Here is a 19417-nt window from a genome sequence, read left to right on the forward strand (position 1 = left end):
GCCTGATGTGAATGGTATTGTCCCTGCAGTGTCCTAACAGTATACCAACTAGCCTGATGTGAATGGTATTGTCCCTGCAGTGTCCTAACAGTATACCAACTAGCCTGATGTGAATGGTATTGTCCCTGCAGTGTCCTAACAGTATACCAACTAGCCTGATGTGAATGGTATTGTCCCTGCAGTGTCCTAACAGTATACCAACTAGCCTGATGTGAATGGTATTGTCCCTGCAGTGTCCTAACAGTATACCAACTAGCCTGATGTGAATGGTATTGTCCCTGCAGTGTCCTAACAGTATACCAACTAGCCTGATGTGAATGGTATTGTCCCTGCAGTGTCCTAACAGTATACCAACTAGCCTGATGTGAATGGTATTGTCCCTGCAGTGTCCTAACAGTATACCAACTAGCCTGATGTGAATGGTATTGTCCCTGCAGTGTCCTAACAGTATACCAACTAGCCTGATGTGAATGGTATTGTCCCTGCAGTGTCCTAACAGTATACCAACTAGCCTGATGTGAATGGTATTGTCCCTGCAGTGTCCTAACAGTATACCAACTAGCCTGATGTGAATGGTATTGTCCCTGCAGTGTCCTAACAGTATACCAACTAGCCTGATGTGAATGGTATTGTCCCTGCAGTGTCCTAACAGTATACCAACTAGCCTGATGTGAATGGTATTGTCCCTGCAGTGTCCTAACAGTATACCAACTAGCCTGATGTGAATGGTATTGTCCCTGCAGTGTCCTAACAGTATACCAACTAGCCTGATGTGAATGGTATTGTCCCTGCAGTGTCCTAACAGTATACCAACTAGCCTGATGTGAATGGTATTGTCCCTGCAGTGTCCTAACAGTATACCAACTAGCCTGATGTGAATGGTATTGTCCCCTGCAGTGTCCTAACAGTATACCAACTAGCCTGATGTGAATGGTATTGTCCCTGCAGTGTCCTAACAGTATACCAACTAGCCTGATGTGAATGGTATTGTCCCTGCAGTGTCCTAACAGTATACCAACTAGCCTGATGTGAATGGTATTGTCCCTGCAGTGTCCTAACAGTATACCAACTAGCCTGATGTGAATGGTATTGTCCCTGCAGTGTCCTAACAGTATACCAACTAGCCTGATGTGAATGGTATTGTCCCTGCAGTGTCCTAACAGTATACCAACTAGCCTGATGTGAATGGTATTGTCCCTGCAGTGTCCTAACAGTATACCAACTAGCCTGATGTGAATGGTATTGTCCCTGCAGTGTCCTAACAGTATACCAACTAGCCTGATGTGAATGGTATTGTCCCTGCAGTGTCCTAACAGTATACCAACTAGCCTGATGTGAATGGTATTGTCCCTGCAGTGTCCTAACAGTATACCAACTAGCCTGATGTGAATGGTATTGTCCCTGCAGTGTCCTAACAGTATACCAACTAGCCTGATGTGAATGGTATTGTCCCTGCAGTGTCCTAACAGTATACCAACTAGCCTGATGTGAATGGTATTGTCCCTGCAGTGTCCCAGACGTGGAGGAGGTCCTCACAGAAGCTGATCTGAAGCTGGATGGAGTGAGACTGAACATCAGAATGATTGCTGAGGAACTCAGAGGAGAGGACCTGAACCAGTTCCATAGAGCCTTCACACCAGGTACGGACAGGCGGACGGACAGGCGGACGGACAGGCAGACAGACAGGCAGACGGACAGACAGGCGGACAGGCAGACAGACAGGCAGGCGGACGGACAGGCAGACAGACAGGCAGACGGACAGACAGGCAGACGGACAGGCGGACGGACAGACAGGCGGACGGACAGACAGGCGGACGGACAGACAGGCGGACGGACAGACAGGCGGACGGACAGACAGACGGACAGGCGGACAGACAGGCAGGCGGACAGACAGGCAGGCGGACAGACGGACAGGCGGACAGACAGACGGACAGACAGGCGGACGGGCGGACAGGCAGACAGACAGGCAGGCGGACAGGCAGGCAGACAGGCGGACAGACAGACAGACAGACAGACAGACAGGCGGACAGACAGACAGGCAGGCGGACAGGCAGACAGGCGGACAGACAGGCAGGCGGACAGACAGGCAGGCGGACAGACAAACTCCTGATTTTGTGAAGGAAGACCAGACTCAATATGATATAGACACACCCACTATAATATGATATAGACACACCCACTATAATATGATATAGACACACCCACTATAATATGATATAGACACACCCACTATAATATGATATAGACACACCCACTACAATATGATATAGACACACCCACTACAATATGATATAGACACACCCACTACAATATGATATAGACACACCCACTACAATATGATATAGACACACCCACTACAATATGATATAGACACACCCACAATAATCACTAAAATATGTTTGACCGGTAGCATATTTAATAATTTATGAAACCAACAAGCAATACAATACTCTATTATTATGGTGGGAGATTAAAATGCGGTTTTAAATAACTTAATGGACTGTGAAGGAAATCACACTACAAACTATCACCCTCATGCACTTAAGGAAATCACAAATGTCATGGATACATTGGATCTAGTGGATAAATGGAGGCTTAGTATTCTGACCTAGTGAGATATACATGGTGGAGGCTCATTCAAGCTAGTTATCTTGACTACTTTCTTATGTCATTCTCGCTGTCAAAAGTTTAAAAAGTATTGATAGGGGACAGAATGCGGTCGGACAGTCAAATAAGTGGCATATATATTACTCTTACAGAATTTCCACTTGGGCAAGTATATTGGAAATTTAATCAAAGCCTATTGGATGATAACTTGTTTTTAATTTGGACAGAAGAATTTACAACATACTTTTTCCGACATAACACAGGTACAGCAGATCCCCTTATGGCATGGGATACTTTTAAATGTGCCCTCCGAGGCCATGCAATTCAGTACTCATCTCTAAAACAAAAGCAATTTAGATCAAAAGAGTTTCCTCAAAAGAGAGGAAATGAAAGGACTTTTATTCATCCTAATCAGACAGGTTTTTTACATGGACGATACATTAGAGATAATATAAGACACGTACTGGAAACAATAGAACACAATGAAAATCTGTGAAACCAGGTCTGCTATTCATAGCTGACTTTGAAAAGGCTTTTGATAAAGTACGACTGGAGTTTATATATAAATACCTGGAATATTTCAATTTTATAGAATCTCTTATAAAAATGGGTTAAAGTTATGTATAGTAACCGTAGGTGTAAAATAGTAAATAATGGCTACACCTCAGAAAGTTTTAAACTGTCTAGAGGAGTAAAACAAGGTTGTCCACTATCGGCATATTTATTTATTATTGCCATCGAAATGTTAGCTGATAAAATTAGATCCAACAATAATATTAAGGGATTAGAAATCCAGGGATTAAAAACTAAGGTGTCATTGTACGCTGATGATTCATGTTTTCTTTTAAATCCACAACTTGGATCCACGGCCTCATAGAGGATCTAGATACTTTCTGGATCTAACCTTTGTGGATTAAAACCAAATTATGATAAGTGTACTGTATTACGCATTGGATCACAAAAAAATGCTACTTTTACATTACCGTGTAGTTTACCAATAAAATGGTCTGACGGGGATGTGGACATACTCGGTATGCATGTATAATGTTTTTTTTTGTTGAAAGTTAGCAAAAATAGATAAGATCTTGCTACCATGGAAAGGAAAATACCTGTCTATTTGTGTCAAAATCACCCTGATTAACTCTTTGGTCATATCCCAGTTTACCTGTTTGCTTAAGGCCTTGCCTACACCAAGTGACCTGCTTTTTAAAATTATATGAGCAAAGAATATTCCATTTTATTTGGAATGGCAAGGCAGACAAAATTAATTACTATTTATATAATGAATACGAATTCAGAGGGCAGAAATTATTACATGTTAAAGCATTAGACCTCTCACCAAAGCTTCACTCATACAAAAGTTATACTTAAATCCAAACTGGTTCTCTAGCAGTAAAATATCTCACCCATGTTTAAGAAGGGCCTTTTTTCAGATTACAACCTCTCACTTTCGCTATTTTTAAAACAAGCGGTAGAAAGTTAGTGGCAATTTCAGTTTAATCCACCAGAAAAGACAGAACAAATAATATAACAAATATTGTGGTTAAACTCAAATATACTAATTGATTTAAAAAAATTATTTTTTTAAATAATGTTTAAAAAAGGTATAATCTTTGTAAATTGCTATCATAAATAGGACTGATGGAGTTATGTCACACATGCCGATATTACAACCAACTAATTGCAGCATTACCACAAAAATAGAAGACGCAAGTGGAAGGGGGAATAAGAAAGGAACTAGTCTCTCGGCATTAAAGACCAAAATTGGTTAAAGAAAATGATATTCCAGTTGCATTAAAGGACCAAAAAATTGACAGCTGTTCCATATAGATTGCAAAATAGTTGGGAAGAGATTTTCGATGTACCGATTCCATGGCACATGGTTGATACGGAAAACAACGCTGGATTCAAAATCTTCGAATGTTTTCAATTTAAATTATTATATAAAATTCTTGCAACCAATAGTCTGTTATGCCATATGTATGGGGGATACAACCATCCCAGCTCTGCAGATTTTTCTGTTAAGAGACCAAATAATTAGCAAAACAATGTTGGTAGTGTCCATATGTAGCTTGTTTTTGGTCGCAGGTCCTGCAGCGTTATACAGTGCCTTGCATAACGCTGCACATACAGTGCCTTGCATAACGCTGCACATACAGTGCCTTGCATAACGCTGCACATACAGTGCCTTGCATAACGCAGCACATACAGTGCCTTGCATAACGCTGCACATACAGTGCCTTGCATAACGCTGCACATACAGTGCCTTGCATAACGCTGCACATACAGTGCCTTGCATAACGCTGCACATACAGTGCCTTGCATAACGCTGCAGATACAGTGCCTTGCATAACGCTGCACATACAGTGCCTTGCATAACGCTGCACATACAGTGCCTTGCATAACGCTGCACATACGGTGCCATCAGACTGATAAACAGCTTCTATCTCCAGGCCATCAGACTGATAAACAGCTTCTATCTCCAGGCCATCAGACTGTTAAACAGCTTCTATCTCCAGACCATCAGACTGGTAAACAGCTTCTATCTCCAGGCCATCAGACTGTTAAACAGCTTCTATCTCCAGGCCATCAGACTGTTAAACAGCTTCTATCTCCAGACCATCAGACTGATAAACAGCTTCTATCTCCAGACCATCAGACTGTTAAACAGCTTCTATCTCCAGACCATCAGACTGTTAAACAGCTTCTATCTCCAGACCATCAGACTGATAAACAGCTTCTATCTCCAGGCCATCAGACTGATAAACAGCTTCTATCTCCAGGCCATCAGACTGATAAACAGCTTCTATCTCCAGGCCATCAGACTGTTAAACAGCTTCTATCTCCAGGCCATCAGACTGTTAAACAGCTTCTATCTCCAGGCCATCAGACTGATAAACAGCTTCTATCTCCAGGCCATCAGACTGATAAACAGCTTCTATCTCCAGGCCATCAGACTGTTAAACAGCTTCTATCTCCAGGCCATCAGACTGTTAAACAGCTTCTATCTCCAGACCATCAGACTGGTAAACAGCTTCTATCTCCAGGCCATCAGACTGTTAAACAGCTTCTATCTCCAGGCCATCAGACTGTTAAACAGCTTCTATCTCCAGACCATCAGACTGATAAACAGCTTCTATCTCCAGACCATCAGACTGTTAAACAGCTTCTATCTCCAGACCATCAGACTGTTAAACAGCTTCTATCTCCAGACCATCAGACTGATAAACAGCTTCTATCTCCAGGCCATCAGACTGTTAAACAGCTTCTATCTCCAGGCCATCAGACTGATAAACAGCTTCTATCTCCAGGCCATCAGACTGATAAACAGCTTCTATCTCCAGGCCATCAGACTGTTAAACAGCTTCTATCTCCAGGCCATCAGACTGTTAAACAGCTTCTATCTCCAGGCCATCAGACTGATAAACAGCTTCTATCTCCAGGCCATCAGACTGATAAACAGCTTCTATCTCCAGGCCATCAGACTGTTAAACAGCTTCTATCTCCAGACCATCAGACTGGTAAACAGCTTCTATCTCCAGACCATCAGACTGATAAACAGCTTCTATCTCCAGGCCATCAGACTGTTAAACAGCTTCTATCTCCAGGCCATCAGACTGTTAAACAGCTTCTATCTCCAGGCCATCAGACTGATAAACAGCTTCTATCTCTTCTAGCTTCTATCTCTCATACAGTGCCTTGCATAACGCTGCACATACGGTGCCATCAGACTGTTAAACAGCTTCTATCTCCAGACCATCAGACTGGTAAACAGCTTCTATCTCCAGACCATCAGACTGGTAAACAGCTTCTATCTCCAGGCCATCAGACTGATAAACAGCTTCTATCTCCAGGCCATCAGACTGTTAAACAGCTTCTATCTCCAGACCATCAGACTGATAAACAGCTTCTATCTCCAGGCCATCAGACTGATAAACAGCTTCTATCTCCAGGCCATCAGACTGATAAACAGCTTCTATCTCCAGGCCATCAGACTGATAAACAGCTTCTATCTCCAGGCCATCAGACTGATAAACAGCTTCTATCTCCAGGCCATCAGACTGATAAACAGCTTCTATCTCCAGGCCATCAGACTGTTAAACAGCTTCTATCTCCAGGCCATCAGACTGATAAACAGCTTCTATCTCCAGGCCATCAGACTGATAAACAGCTTCTATCTCCAGGCCATCAGACTGATAAACAGCTTCTATCTCCAGGCCATCAGACTGATAAACAGCTTCTATCTCCAGGCCATCAGACTGATAAACAGCTTCTATCTCCAGGCCATCAGACTGATAAACAGCTTCTATCTCCAGGCCATCAGACTGTTAAACAGCTTCTATCTCCAGGCCATCAGACTGGTAAACAGCTTCTATCTCCAGGCCATCAGACTGGTAAACAGCTTCTATCTCCAGGCCATCAGACTGGTAAACAGCTTCTATCTCCAGGCCATCAGACTGTTAAACAGCTTCTATCTCCAGACCATCAGACTGTTAAACAGCTTCTATCTCCAGGCCATCAGACTGATAAACAGCTTCTATCTCCAGACCATCAGACTGTTAAACAGCTTCTATCTCCAGACCATCAGACTGGTAAACAGCTTCTATCCCCAGACCATCAGACTGGTAAACAGCTTCTATCTCCAGACCATCAGACTGTTAAACAGCTTCTATCTCCAGGCCATCAGACTGTTAAACAGCTTCTATCTCCAGGCCATCAGACTGTTAAACAGCTTCTATCTCCAGGCCATCAGACTGTTAAACAGCTTCTATCTCCAGACCATCAGACTGTTAAACAGCTTCTATCTCCAGACCATCAGACTGGTAAACAGCTTCTATCTCCAGACCATCAGACTGGTAAACAGCTTCTATCTCCAGACCATCAGACTGTTAAACAGCTTCTATCTCCAGGCCATCAGACTGTTAAACAGCTTCTATCTCCAGACCATCAGACTGGTAAACAGCTTCTATCTCCAGACCATCAGACTGTTAAACAGCTTCTATCTCCAGACCATCAGACTGTTAAACAGCTTCTATCTCCAGACCATCAGACTGATAAACAGCTTCTATCTCCAGGCCATCAGACTGATAAACAGCTTCTATCTCCAGACCATAACGCTGCACATACGGTGCCATCAGACTGATAAACAGCTTCTATCTCCAGGCCATCAGACTGATAAACAGCTTCTATCTCCAGGCCATCAGACTGATAAACAGCTTCTATCTCCAGGCCATCAGACTGGTAAACAGCTTCTATCTCCAGGCCATCAGACTGTTAAACAGCTTCTATCTCCAGGCCATCAGACTGGTAAACAGCTTCTATCTCCAGGCCATCAGACTGGTAAACAGCTTCTATCTCCAGGCCATCAGACTGTTAAACAGCTTCTATCTCCAGGCCATCAGACTGGTAAACAGCTTCTATCTCCAGGCCATCAGACTGTTAAACAGCTTCTATCTCCAGGCCATCAGACTGATAAACAGCTTCTATCTCCAGACCATCAGACTGTTAAACAGCTTCTATCTCCAGACCATCAGACTGATAAACAGCTTCTATCTCCAGACCATCAGACTGATAAACAGCTTCTATCTCCAGACCATCAGACTGTTAAACAGCTTCTATCTCCAGGCCATCAGACTGATAAACAGCTTCTATCTCCAGACCATCAGACTGGTAAACAGCTTCTATCTCCAGACCATCAGACTGATAAACAGCTTCTATCTCCAGACCATCAGACTGATAAACAGCTTCTATCTCCAGACCATCAGACTGTTAAACAGCTTCTATCTCCAGGCCATCAGACTGATAAACAGCTTCTATCTCCAGACCATCAGACTGTTAAACAGCTTCTATCTCCAGGCCATCAGACTGATAAACAGCTTCTATCTCCAGGCCATCAGACTGATAAACAGCTTCTATCTCCAGGCCATCAGACTGATAAACAGCCACCACTAACTGCTGCTACCTACATTGAGACCCAATCACTTTAATAAATGGATCACTAGTCACTTTAAACAATGTCACTTTAAACAATGCCACTTTAAATAATGCCACTTTAATAATGTTTACACATTTTACATTACTCATATCATACGGTGCCTTGCTAAAGTATTCATCCCCCTTGGCATTTTTCCTATTTTGTTGCGTTACAACCTGTCATTTAAATAGATTTTTATTTGGATTTCGTGTAATGGACAAACACTACCCTATTTCCTGTCATTCCTACCCTACTCTGTCAGCCTTTACCTACCCTACTCTGTCAGCCTTTTCCTACCCTACTCTGTCAGCCCCACACTACCCTACTCTGTGAGCCCTACCCTACCCTACTCTGTCAGCCTTTACCTACCCTACTCTGTCAGCCCTACCCTACCCTACTCTGTGAGCCCTACCCTACCCTACTCTGTCAGCCTTTACCTACCCTACTCTGTCAGCCCTACCCTACCCTACTCTGTCAGCCTTTTACTACCCTACTGTCAGCCTTTTCCTATCCTACTCTGTCAGCCTTTTCCTACCCTACTCTGTCAGCCTTTTCCTACCCTACTCTGTCAGTCATACCCTACTCTGTCAGCCCCACTCTACCCTACTCTGTCAGCCTTTTACTACCCTACTGTCAGCCCTACCCTACCCTACTCTGTCAGCCCTACCCTACCCTACTCTGTCAGCCCTACCCTACCCTACTCTGTCAGCCCTACCCTACCCTACTCTGTCAGCCTTTTACTACCCTACTGTCAGCCTTTTCCTACCCTACTCTGTCAGCCTTTTCCTACCCTACTCTGTCAGTCATACCCTACTCTGTCAGCCTACCCCCTACCCTACCATCTAACCCTACCCTATACTCTGTCAGCCTTTTCCTACCCTACTCTGTCAGTCATACCCTACTCTGTCAGCCTACCCCCTACCCTACCATCTAACCCTACCCTATACTCTGTCAGCCTTTACCTACCCTACTCTGTCAGCCTTTACCTACCCTACCCTATACCCTGTCAGCTTTTCCCTACCCTATCATTCCTACTCTACCCTATACCCTGTCAGCCTTTCCCTACCCTATCATTCCTACTCTACACTCTACCCTGTCAGCCTTGTCCTACCCTACATCTAACCCTACCCTATACCCTGTCAGCTTTTCCCTACCCTATCATTCCTACTCTACCCTATACCATATCAGCCTTGCCCTACCCTATCATTCCTACTCTATGCTATACCCTGTCAGCCTTGCCCTACCCTATCATTCCTACTCTAACCTATACCATATCAGCCTTGCCCTACCCTATCATTCCTACTCTACGCTATACCCTGTCAGCCTTGCCCTACCCTATCATTCCTACTCTACGCTATACCCTGTCAGCCTTGCCCTACCCTATCATTCCTACTCTAACCTATACCATGTCAGGCAGACTCAATGGCTTCAAGTGGTTCCTCTCATCAACACGAATTTGACAATGGAGCATCTATTACCTACAGTGCCTTCAGAAAGTATTCAGACCACTTTACTTTTTCCACATTTTGTTACGTTACAGCCTTTTTCTAAAATGGATTAAATAAATAAAAATTGTCAGCAATCTACACACAATACCACATAATTACAAAGCGAAAAAAGGTTTTTAGAAATTTTTGCACATTTATTAACTTAAGTATTCAGACCCTTTGCTATGAGGCATCCTTGAGATGTTTCTACAACTTGTTTGGAGTCCACCTGTGATAAATTCAATTGATTGGACATGATTTGGAAAGGCACACACCTGTCTATATAAGGTCCCACAGTTGACAGTGGATGTCAGAGCAAAAACCAAGCCATGAGGTCGAAGGAATTGTCCGTAGAGCTACGAGACAAGATTTTGTTGAGGCACAGATCTGGGGAAGGGTACCAAAACATGTATGCATCATTGGAGGAAACCTGGCACCATCCCTACGGTGAAGCATGGTGGTGGCAGCATCATGCTGTGGGGATGTTTTTCAACAGCAGGGACTGGGAGACTAGTTAGGATCGAGGCAAAGATGAACGGAGCAAAGTACAGAGATCCTTGATGAAAACCTGCTCCAGAGCGCTCTGGACCTCAGACTTGGGCGAGGGAGGAGTTTAGTCCCTGTGTCCTTAGCTTAGTGATGCGCTTTGTGGGCACTGTGGTGTTGAACGCTGAGCTGTAGTCAATGAACAGCATTCTGACATAGTGGTTCCTTTTGTCCAGTCTGGAAAGGGCAGTGTGGAGTGCAATAGAGATTGCGTCATCTGTGGATACCTTGGGGCGGTATGCGAATTGGAGTGTGTCTAGGGTTTCTGGGATGATGGTGTTGATGTGAGCCATGACCAGCCTTTCAAAGCACTTCATGGCAACTGGTAGTCGTTTAGGCAGGTTACCTTTGTGCACAGGCACTATGGTGGTCTGCTTGAAACACGTTGATATTACAGACTCGGTCAGGGAGAGGTTGAAAATGTCAGTGAAGACACTTCAGTTGGTCCATGCATGCTCTGAGTACATGTCCTGGTAATCCGTCTGGCCCAGTGGCCTTGTGAATATTGACCTGTTTAAAGGTCTTGCTCACATCGTTCCAATGGGCTTCCCTCAACGTTTCCTTCAGGTTAATTTCCCCTCTCAGCTCGTTCCAATGGGCTTCCCTCAACGTTTCCTTCAGGTTAATTTCCCCTCTCACATCGTTCCAATGGGCTTCCCTCAACGTTTCCTTCAGGTTAATTTCCCCTCTCAGCTCATTCCAATGGGCTTCCCTCAACGTTTCCTTCAGGTTAATTTCCCCTCTCAGCTCATTCCAATGGGCTTCCCTCAACGTTTCCTTCAGGTTAATTTCCCCTCTCAGCTCGTTCCAATGGGCTTCCCTCAACGTTTCCTTCAGGTTAATTTCCCCTCTCACATCGTTCCAATGGGCTTCCCTCAACGTTTCCTTCAGGTTAATTTCCCCTCTCAGCTCGTTCCAATGGGCTTCCCTCAACGTTTCCTTCAGGTTAATTTCCCCTCTCAGCTCGTTCCAATGGGCTTCCCTCAACGTTTCCTTCAGGTTAATTTTCCCTCTCAGCTCGTTCCAATGGGCTTCCCTCAACGTTTCCTTCAGGTTAATTTTCCCTCTCAGCTCGTTCCAATGGGCTTCCCTCAACGTTTCCTTCAGGTTAATTTCCCCTCTCAGCTCGTTCCAATGGGCTTCCCTCAACGTTTCCTTCAGGTTAATTTCCCCCTCTCAGCTCGTTCCAATGGGCTTCCCTCAACGTTTCCTTCAGGTTAATTTCCCCTCTCAGCTCGTTCCAATGGGCTTCCCTCAACGTTTCCTTCAGGTTAATTTCCCCTCTCAGCTCGTTCCAATGGGCTTCCCTCAACGTTTCCTTCAGGTTAATTTCCCCTCTCAGCTCGTTCCAATGGGCTTCCCTCAACGTTTCCTTCAGGTATTGTTTGATCTTATTCATCATGTCATTCCTCTGTGGTTCTGGTAGTGGTTCTGTTCCAAGGTTAATGATTGTGTTGTAGTTCCTGTTTAGTAGGGACTGGAGGGCTGCTGGCTTTAGACTCTAGAACCTGGAGGGCTGCTGGCTTTAGACTCTAGGACCTGGAGGGCTGCTGGCTTTAGACTCTAGGACCTGGAGGGCTGCTGGCTTTAGACTCTAGAACCTGGAGGGCTGCTGGCTTTAGACTCTAGGACCTGGAGGGCTGCTGGCTTTAGACTCTAGGACCTGGAGGGCTGCTGGCTTTAGACTCTAGAACCTGGAGGGCTGCTGGCTTTAGACTCTAGGACCTGGAGGGCTGCTGGCTTTAGACTCTAGGACCTGGAGGGCTGCTGGCTTTAGACTCTAGGACCTGGAGGGCTGCTGGCTTTAGACTCTAGAACCTGGAGGGCTGCTGGCTTTAGACTCTAGGACCTGGAGGGCTGCTGGCTTTAGACTCTAGAACCTGGAGGGCTGCTGGCTTTAGACTCTAGGACCTGGAGGGCTGCTGGCTTTAGACTCTAGGACCTGGAGGGCTGCTGGCTTTAGACTCTAGGACCTGGAGGGCTGCTGGCTTTAGACTCTAGGACCTGGAGGGCTGCTGGCTTTAGACTCTAGAACCTGGAGGGCTGCTGGCTTTAGACTCTAGAACCTGGAGGGCTGCTGGCTTTAGACTCTAGGACCTGGAGGGCTGCTGGCTTTAGACTCTAGGACCTGGAGGGCTGCTGGCTTTAGACTCTAGAACCTGGAGGGCTGCTGGCTTTAGACTCTAGAACCTGGAGGGCTGCTGGCTTTAGACTCTAGAACCTGGAGGGCTGCTGGCTTTAGACTCTAGAACCTGGAGGGCTGCTGGCTTTAGACTCTAGGACCTGGAGGGCTGCTGGCTTTAGACTCTAGGACCTGGAGGGCTGCTGGCTTTAGACTCTAGGACCTGGAGGGCTGCTGGCTTTAGACTCTAGAACCTGGAGGGCTGCTGGCTTTAGACTCTAGAACCTGGAGGGCTGCTGGCTTTAGACTCTAGAACCTGGAGGGCTGCTGGCTTTAGACTCTAGAACCTGGAGGGCTGCTGGCTTTAGACTCTAGGACCTGGAGGGCTGCTGGCTTTAGACTGTAGAACCTTTTGATGTCCTATTGTGTTTAGTTTAGCCAGGGATGGACAGTCAGTGGGCGCGTTCCAGTGGATACATTTTATGTAGTCAATGATCATTGTTCCCTCCCTCAGGTATCCAGGAGTATGTGGAGGCTGTGTCGTTCCATCACTTCATCAGACATCGTACTCTCATCAGCCTGGAGGAGATTAACACCAAGCTGGTCTTCATCAAGGAGCCTGAGGTATGAACATGTTACAATAAAGGTGGATTGGATCATATCACAATTCTTGATATTAGCTGACCCTTATGTCAGAGAGAAGAACATTGAGTAACATTGCACTGAGTGAATAGACATGGAAGAACCATGATGATGAATCATAGAATGCTAGCTGCATACCAATAGCCTGATATAGTGTCTGGATATGGTTGGCCATGCACATTACTTCCAACGGTTATCCCGGATTTAGCTACTACTGGTGCTGGTCCTGTGTGGCTCGCTTGGTAGAGCATGGCACTTGCAATGCCAGGGGTTCGATTCCCATGGGGGACCAGTATGAAAAATGTATGCATTCACTACTGTAAGTCGCTCTGGATAAGAGCGTCTGCTAAATGACTAAAAATGTAACTGTATAACTCATGTCCTTCTGGTGGAGGTACATTCCCGGTTAATAGTTTTACATCACCTACTCATTCAAGTGGTTTTCTTGAAAAAAAATAAAAAATTCAAACAGTTTATTTATATTTTCCAACGAGGCTATACATTTGGGTGAGTTTTCTTTCTTGTCCGAGTCGCCTCGTTTCACTGCCAAAAAATAAAATTAAAACATCTAGTGTTCAGTGAAATATGTCACATACAGGTAACCTAGTCAAATAATTAACATCCAATCACATTAAGCGTTACTCTCTCGTGGGAAAACTTCACTCTTTTTTGAGCAAGACGACTTTCGAGACGTAAGACGTTATAAAAGCAGCAGATATCATTAATCAGAAGGGGCTCGAAGCGTCTTCTATGGTGAGCTACCGAGTGACTAGGACAGGCAAGACCCGTACTATTGTGGAGGACTTAATTCTTCCTGCTGCCGCGGATACGGCTGGGACAATGCTGGGGGAAAAGGCCCCAAAACAACTATACAGACAATGCCTTCATCAAACAACACTGTTTCACGACGCATCAGTGACATGGCAGGAGATGTTTTGAAACAATTACTGCTTTGCATACAAGCCAGTGAATTCTATGCGTTATAGCTGGATGAGTCAACAGACGTGGCGGGCCTGGTACAGCTCCTGGTATATGGATGAGTTAACAGGCCTGGCACAGCTCCTGGTATATGTCTGTTACGTTAATGGGGGGTCAATTAAGGAAGACATCCTCTTCTGCAAACCACTGGAAACCAGGACAACATGAGAGGATATTTTTTTTAAGTACTGGACAGCTTTGTGACATCAAATGGTCTTTGGTGGTCAAGATGTGTTGGTATCTGTACTGATGGTGTAAAAGCCATGACTGGGAGACATATTGGGGTGGTAACGCGCCTGCAAGCAGTTGCTCCTGACACCACTTGGGTACACTGCAGCATCCACCGAGAGGCTCTTGCTGCCAAGGGAATGCCTGACAGCTTGAAAGACGTTTTGGACACTACAGTGAACTTTGTTAAAGCAAGCCTCCTGAACTCTCGTGTATTTATTGCATTATGCAATGATATGGGGCAGCGACCATGCAATGCTTTTACAACATACAGAAGTGCGCTGGTTATCAAGGGGCAAAGTATTGACACGTTTTTTTTAAATTTAGAGACAAGCTTAAAGTTTTCTTTACTGACCATCATTTTCACTTGTCTGACCGCTTGCATGATGACGAGTTTCTCACACGACTGGCCTATCCGGGGGATGTTTCTTCTCACCTGAATGATCTGAATCTAGGATTACAGGGACTCCTCAACTATATTCAATGTGTGGGACAAAATTGAGGCTATGATTAAGTTGGAGCTCTTCTCTGTCTGCATTAACAAGGACAACACACAGGTCTTTCCATCATTGTATGATTTTTTTGTGCAAATGAACTCAAGCTTACGGGAACATTGTCAAAGCGAAGCACCTGAGTGAGCTGGGTGTACAGTTACGCAGGTACTTTCCCCAAACGGACGACACAAACAACTGGATTTGTTCTCCCTTTCATGCCCTGCCTCCAGTCCACTTACCGATATCTGAACAAGAGAGCCTCATCGAAATTGCAACAAGTGGTCCTGTGAAAATTGAATTTAATCAGAAGCCACTGCCAGATTTCTGGATAGGGCTGCACTCAGAGTATCCCGCCTTGGCTTATAATGATGGCAAAAAACAACATTTGAGAGTGCGCTGACCCTGGTGTTAGAGGGGGTACAGCTGGAGGTTGAATGTTTGAAGGGGTATGGGACTATAAAAACTTTGGGAACCACTGGTGTAGAGAATTGACTATATGAGGTGCGACAGTTGGGAGGGTGAAGGTTATCGCTGTGTTGTGTTATATAGATGGATTTCAGAATTAACCTGGAAGAATCCATTGAAGGGTTTAGGTCAACTGTCTGGGACCTGGAAGAATTTGATAATTAAAAGACAGGAGTCTTTTCATTCTCTTCTCTTTATTTTGCTTTCCAAACAGTTTTTCCTTCATTGTATTATTAAATATTGCGATATACCTGGCTGGGTCTCTCTGCTTTTCACTGAAAGCCACAACTCAACAATCATCAATTTGTATTTGCTGCACAAATCCATAGGTTGTTGTTTTTTTAGCTAATGATCCTCTGTGGCCAAATCAGGCTTTCTGGTGTAGCCTATTTTGAATGATTTTGATTTATTTATGTATAGAAAGGAGTAAGCTATTCGATGTACTTTAGGGAAAGCTTCCCCTGGACACGCTGCTAACATCTTCAAAATGCTCATCGGAATTCGGATAGGCCTGTTGCTTCTCAGTGGCGTGTTCTGTTAAGATGAATTACCATAAACTAGATGTGATTTCTGTCATTCTGAACACCGTTGGTGGACGACCTAATCAGGTTACTCTACCAATACATGTGGTTCAGGTAGATGGATTAAATGTCCACACAATACACCATAATGACAATCACATTTACATAAGTATTCAGACCCTTTACTCAGTACTTTAAGCACCTTTGGCAGTGATTACAGCCTCGAGTCTCATTGGGTATGACGCTACAAGCTTGGCACACCTGTATTTGTGGAGATTCTCCCATTCTTCTCTGCAGATCCTCTCAAGCTCTGTCAGGTTGGATGGGAAGCGTCACTGCCCAGCTATTTTCAGGTCTCTCCAGAGATGTTCGATCTGGTTTAAGTCCGGGCTCTGGCTGGGCCACTCAAGGACATTCTGAGACTTGTCCCTAAGCCACTTCTTCATTGTCTTGGCTGTGTGCTCAGGGTCGTTGTCCTGTTGGAAGGTGAACCTTCACCCCAGTCTGAGGTCCTGAGGGCTCTGGAGCAGGTTTTCATCAAGGATCTCTCTGTACTTTGGTCCATTCATCTTTCGCTCGATCCTGACTAGTCTCCCAGTCCCTGCTGCTGAAAAACATCCCCACAGCAAGATGCTGCCACCACCATGCTTCACCGTAGGGATGGTGCCAGGTTTCCTCCAGACGTGACGCTTGGCATTCAGGCCAAAGAGTTCCATCTTGGTTTCATCAGACCAGAGAGTCTTGTTTATCATGGTCTGAGAGTCCTTTAGGTGCCTTTTGGCAAACTCCAAGCTCCCTATTGAATGAGGGGGGGGATTATTTAATCCATTTTAGAATAAGGCTGTAACGTAACAAAATGTGGAAAAAGTCAAGGGGTCTGAATACTTTCAGAAGGCACTGTATCTACCTCAATTACCTCCTGCCCTGCACAACGACTCAGTACGGGTACCCCATGTATATAACCAAGTTTATAGGCGCTGCCTACTCCTGGTGATTCGTTTTTCAACAAAATATTTTGCTTTATCTGGGACGCTAAACCAGACAAAATAAAATGTGCCTATCTAGGTTTTTTTTAATTTAATTACATTTTATTTAACCAGGTATTTATATATTATATATATATACCCTTTATTTAACCAGGTATTTATATATTATATATATAACCCTTTATTTAACCAGGTATTTATATATTATATATATAACCCTTTATTTAACCAGGTATTTATATATTATATATATATAACCCTTTATTTAACCAGGTATTTATATATATATAACCCTTTATTTAACCAGGTATTTATATATTATATATATATATAACCCTTTATTTAACCAGGTATTTATATATTATATATATAACCCTTTATTTAACCAGGTATTTATATATTATATATATAACCCTTTATTTAACCAGGTATTTATATATTATATATATAACCCTTTATTTAACCAGGTATTTATATATTATATATATATAACCCTTTATTTAACCAGGTATTTATATATTATATATATAACCCTTTATTTAACCAGGTATTTATATATATATTATATATATAACCCTTTATTTAACCAGGTATTTATATATTATATATATAACCCTTTATTTAACCAGGTATTTATATATTTTATATATAACCCTTTATTTAACCAGGTATTTATATATATATATATATATATAACCCTAACCTATATATATATATACATTTATTTTTATTTCACCTTTATTTAACCAGGTAGGCAAGTTGAGAACAAGTTCTCATTTACAACTGCGACCTGGCCAAGATAAAGCATGGCAGTGCGACACAAACAACAACACAGAGTTACACATGGAGTAAAACAAACATACAGTCAATAATACAGTAGAACAAAAAGAAAGTCTATATACAGTGCAAATGGCATGCGGTAATGAATATGAACTGGGTGGGTTGAGATTATTAAATATAAATGCACTAAACCACTAAACTAAATCTCTAAAAGCTTCATTTATTCAAAGTTTTACTTGAACCCCAAATGGTTCTCAGATTACTAAGAAAAGCTCATCCATTGTTTAATGACCTTTTTGCCTTTGCAGATTGCCTCATTTTCTATTAATTGAAAATGATACTTTTTTTCAAAGTCTGTCTTTTTCAAACAAGCATTGCAGAGCCGGCTACAATTTCAATTTCATCCCCCTGAAAAGATAGAACAAATATTATGGCTGAACTCTATTCTCTGTATATATCAATGATGTCACAAATTAGATGTAGTCTATCACAGTGCCATCCGTTTTGTCACCAAAGCCCCATTTACTATCCACCACTGCGACCTGTACGCTCTCGTTGGCTGGCCCTCGCTTCATACTCGTCGCCAAACCCACTGGCTCCAGGTCATCTACAAGTCTCTGCTAGGTAAAGCTCCGCCTTATCTCAGCTCACTGGTCACCATAGCAGCACCCACCTGTAGCACGCTCTCCAGCAGGTATATCTCTCTGGTCACCCCCAAAGCCAATTCCTCCTTTGGCCGTCTCACCTTCCAGTTCTCTGCTGCCAATGGCTGGAACGAATTGCAAAAATCACTGAAGCTGGAGACTCATATTTCCCTCTCTAACTTTAAGCACCAGCTGTCAGAGCAGCATACCGATCACTATACCTGTACACAGCCCATCTGGAAATAGCCCACCCAACTACCTCATTACTAACCGTCTTGCTATTTTGCACCCCAGTATCTCTACTTGCACATCATCATCTGCACATCTATCACTCCAGTATTAATGCTAAATTGTAATTATTTCGCCTCAATGGCCTATTTATTGCCTTACCTCCCTACATTTGCACACACTGTATATACATTTTTCTATAGTATTATTGACTGTACGTTTGTTTATTTGTAACTCTGTGTTGTTGTTTCTGTCGCACTGCTTTGCTTTATCTTGGCCAGGTCGCAGTTGTAAACGAGAACTTGTTCTCAACTGGCCTACCTGGTTAAATAAAGGACTTGTTCTCAACTGGCCTACCTGGTTAAATAAAGGACTTGTTCTCAACTGGCCTACCTGGTTAAATAAAGGTGAAAAAATAATAATAATAATTCAAATGAACACATACAAGAACACACACATACATGTAATAGTGCCAGACATGCACACAAACATATACAGTTGGCATTGCTGTTATGATTTCAGTTGTCCTTGATGTCCTTTGTTTTAAATGTATTTTTTTCATTTTTTTTGTGTTTTGCTGTTTTCTTCTGTCTCTCTTCAGTTCATTCTCTTGGTTGTTGGTGCATTGTGGGGGGGATCTTGGAGGGTTGAGGGAGCAGCTATTGGGGAACTGTGGGGGGATCTTGGAGGGTTGAGGGAGCAGCTATTGGGGAAC

General features: G+C 43.6%; 1 protein-coding gene across 3 annotated transcripts in view; it reads left to right on the forward strand.

Annotated features, from left to right (window-relative positions):
- The window catches only part of tsnax (translin-associated factor X), a 45443-nt gene that overhangs the window by 22238 nt on the left and 3788 nt on the right, over window positions 1-19417 (forward strand). For all 3 annotated transcript variants that reach the window (XM_045709916.1, NM_001140656.1, XM_045709915.1), the window contains 2 exon segments: window positions 1510-1640; window positions 13251-13360. In XM_045709916.1, the coding sequence (XP_045565872.1) occupies window positions 1510-1640; window positions 13251-13360 (241 nt within the window).

This window comes from Salmo salar, chromosome ssa28 (assembly GCF_905237065.1).
Source record: "Salmo salar chromosome ssa28, Ssal_v3.1, whole genome shotgun sequence".
Lineage (NCBI taxonomy): Eukaryota > Metazoa > Chordata > Actinopteri > Salmoniformes > Salmonidae > Salmo > Salmo salar.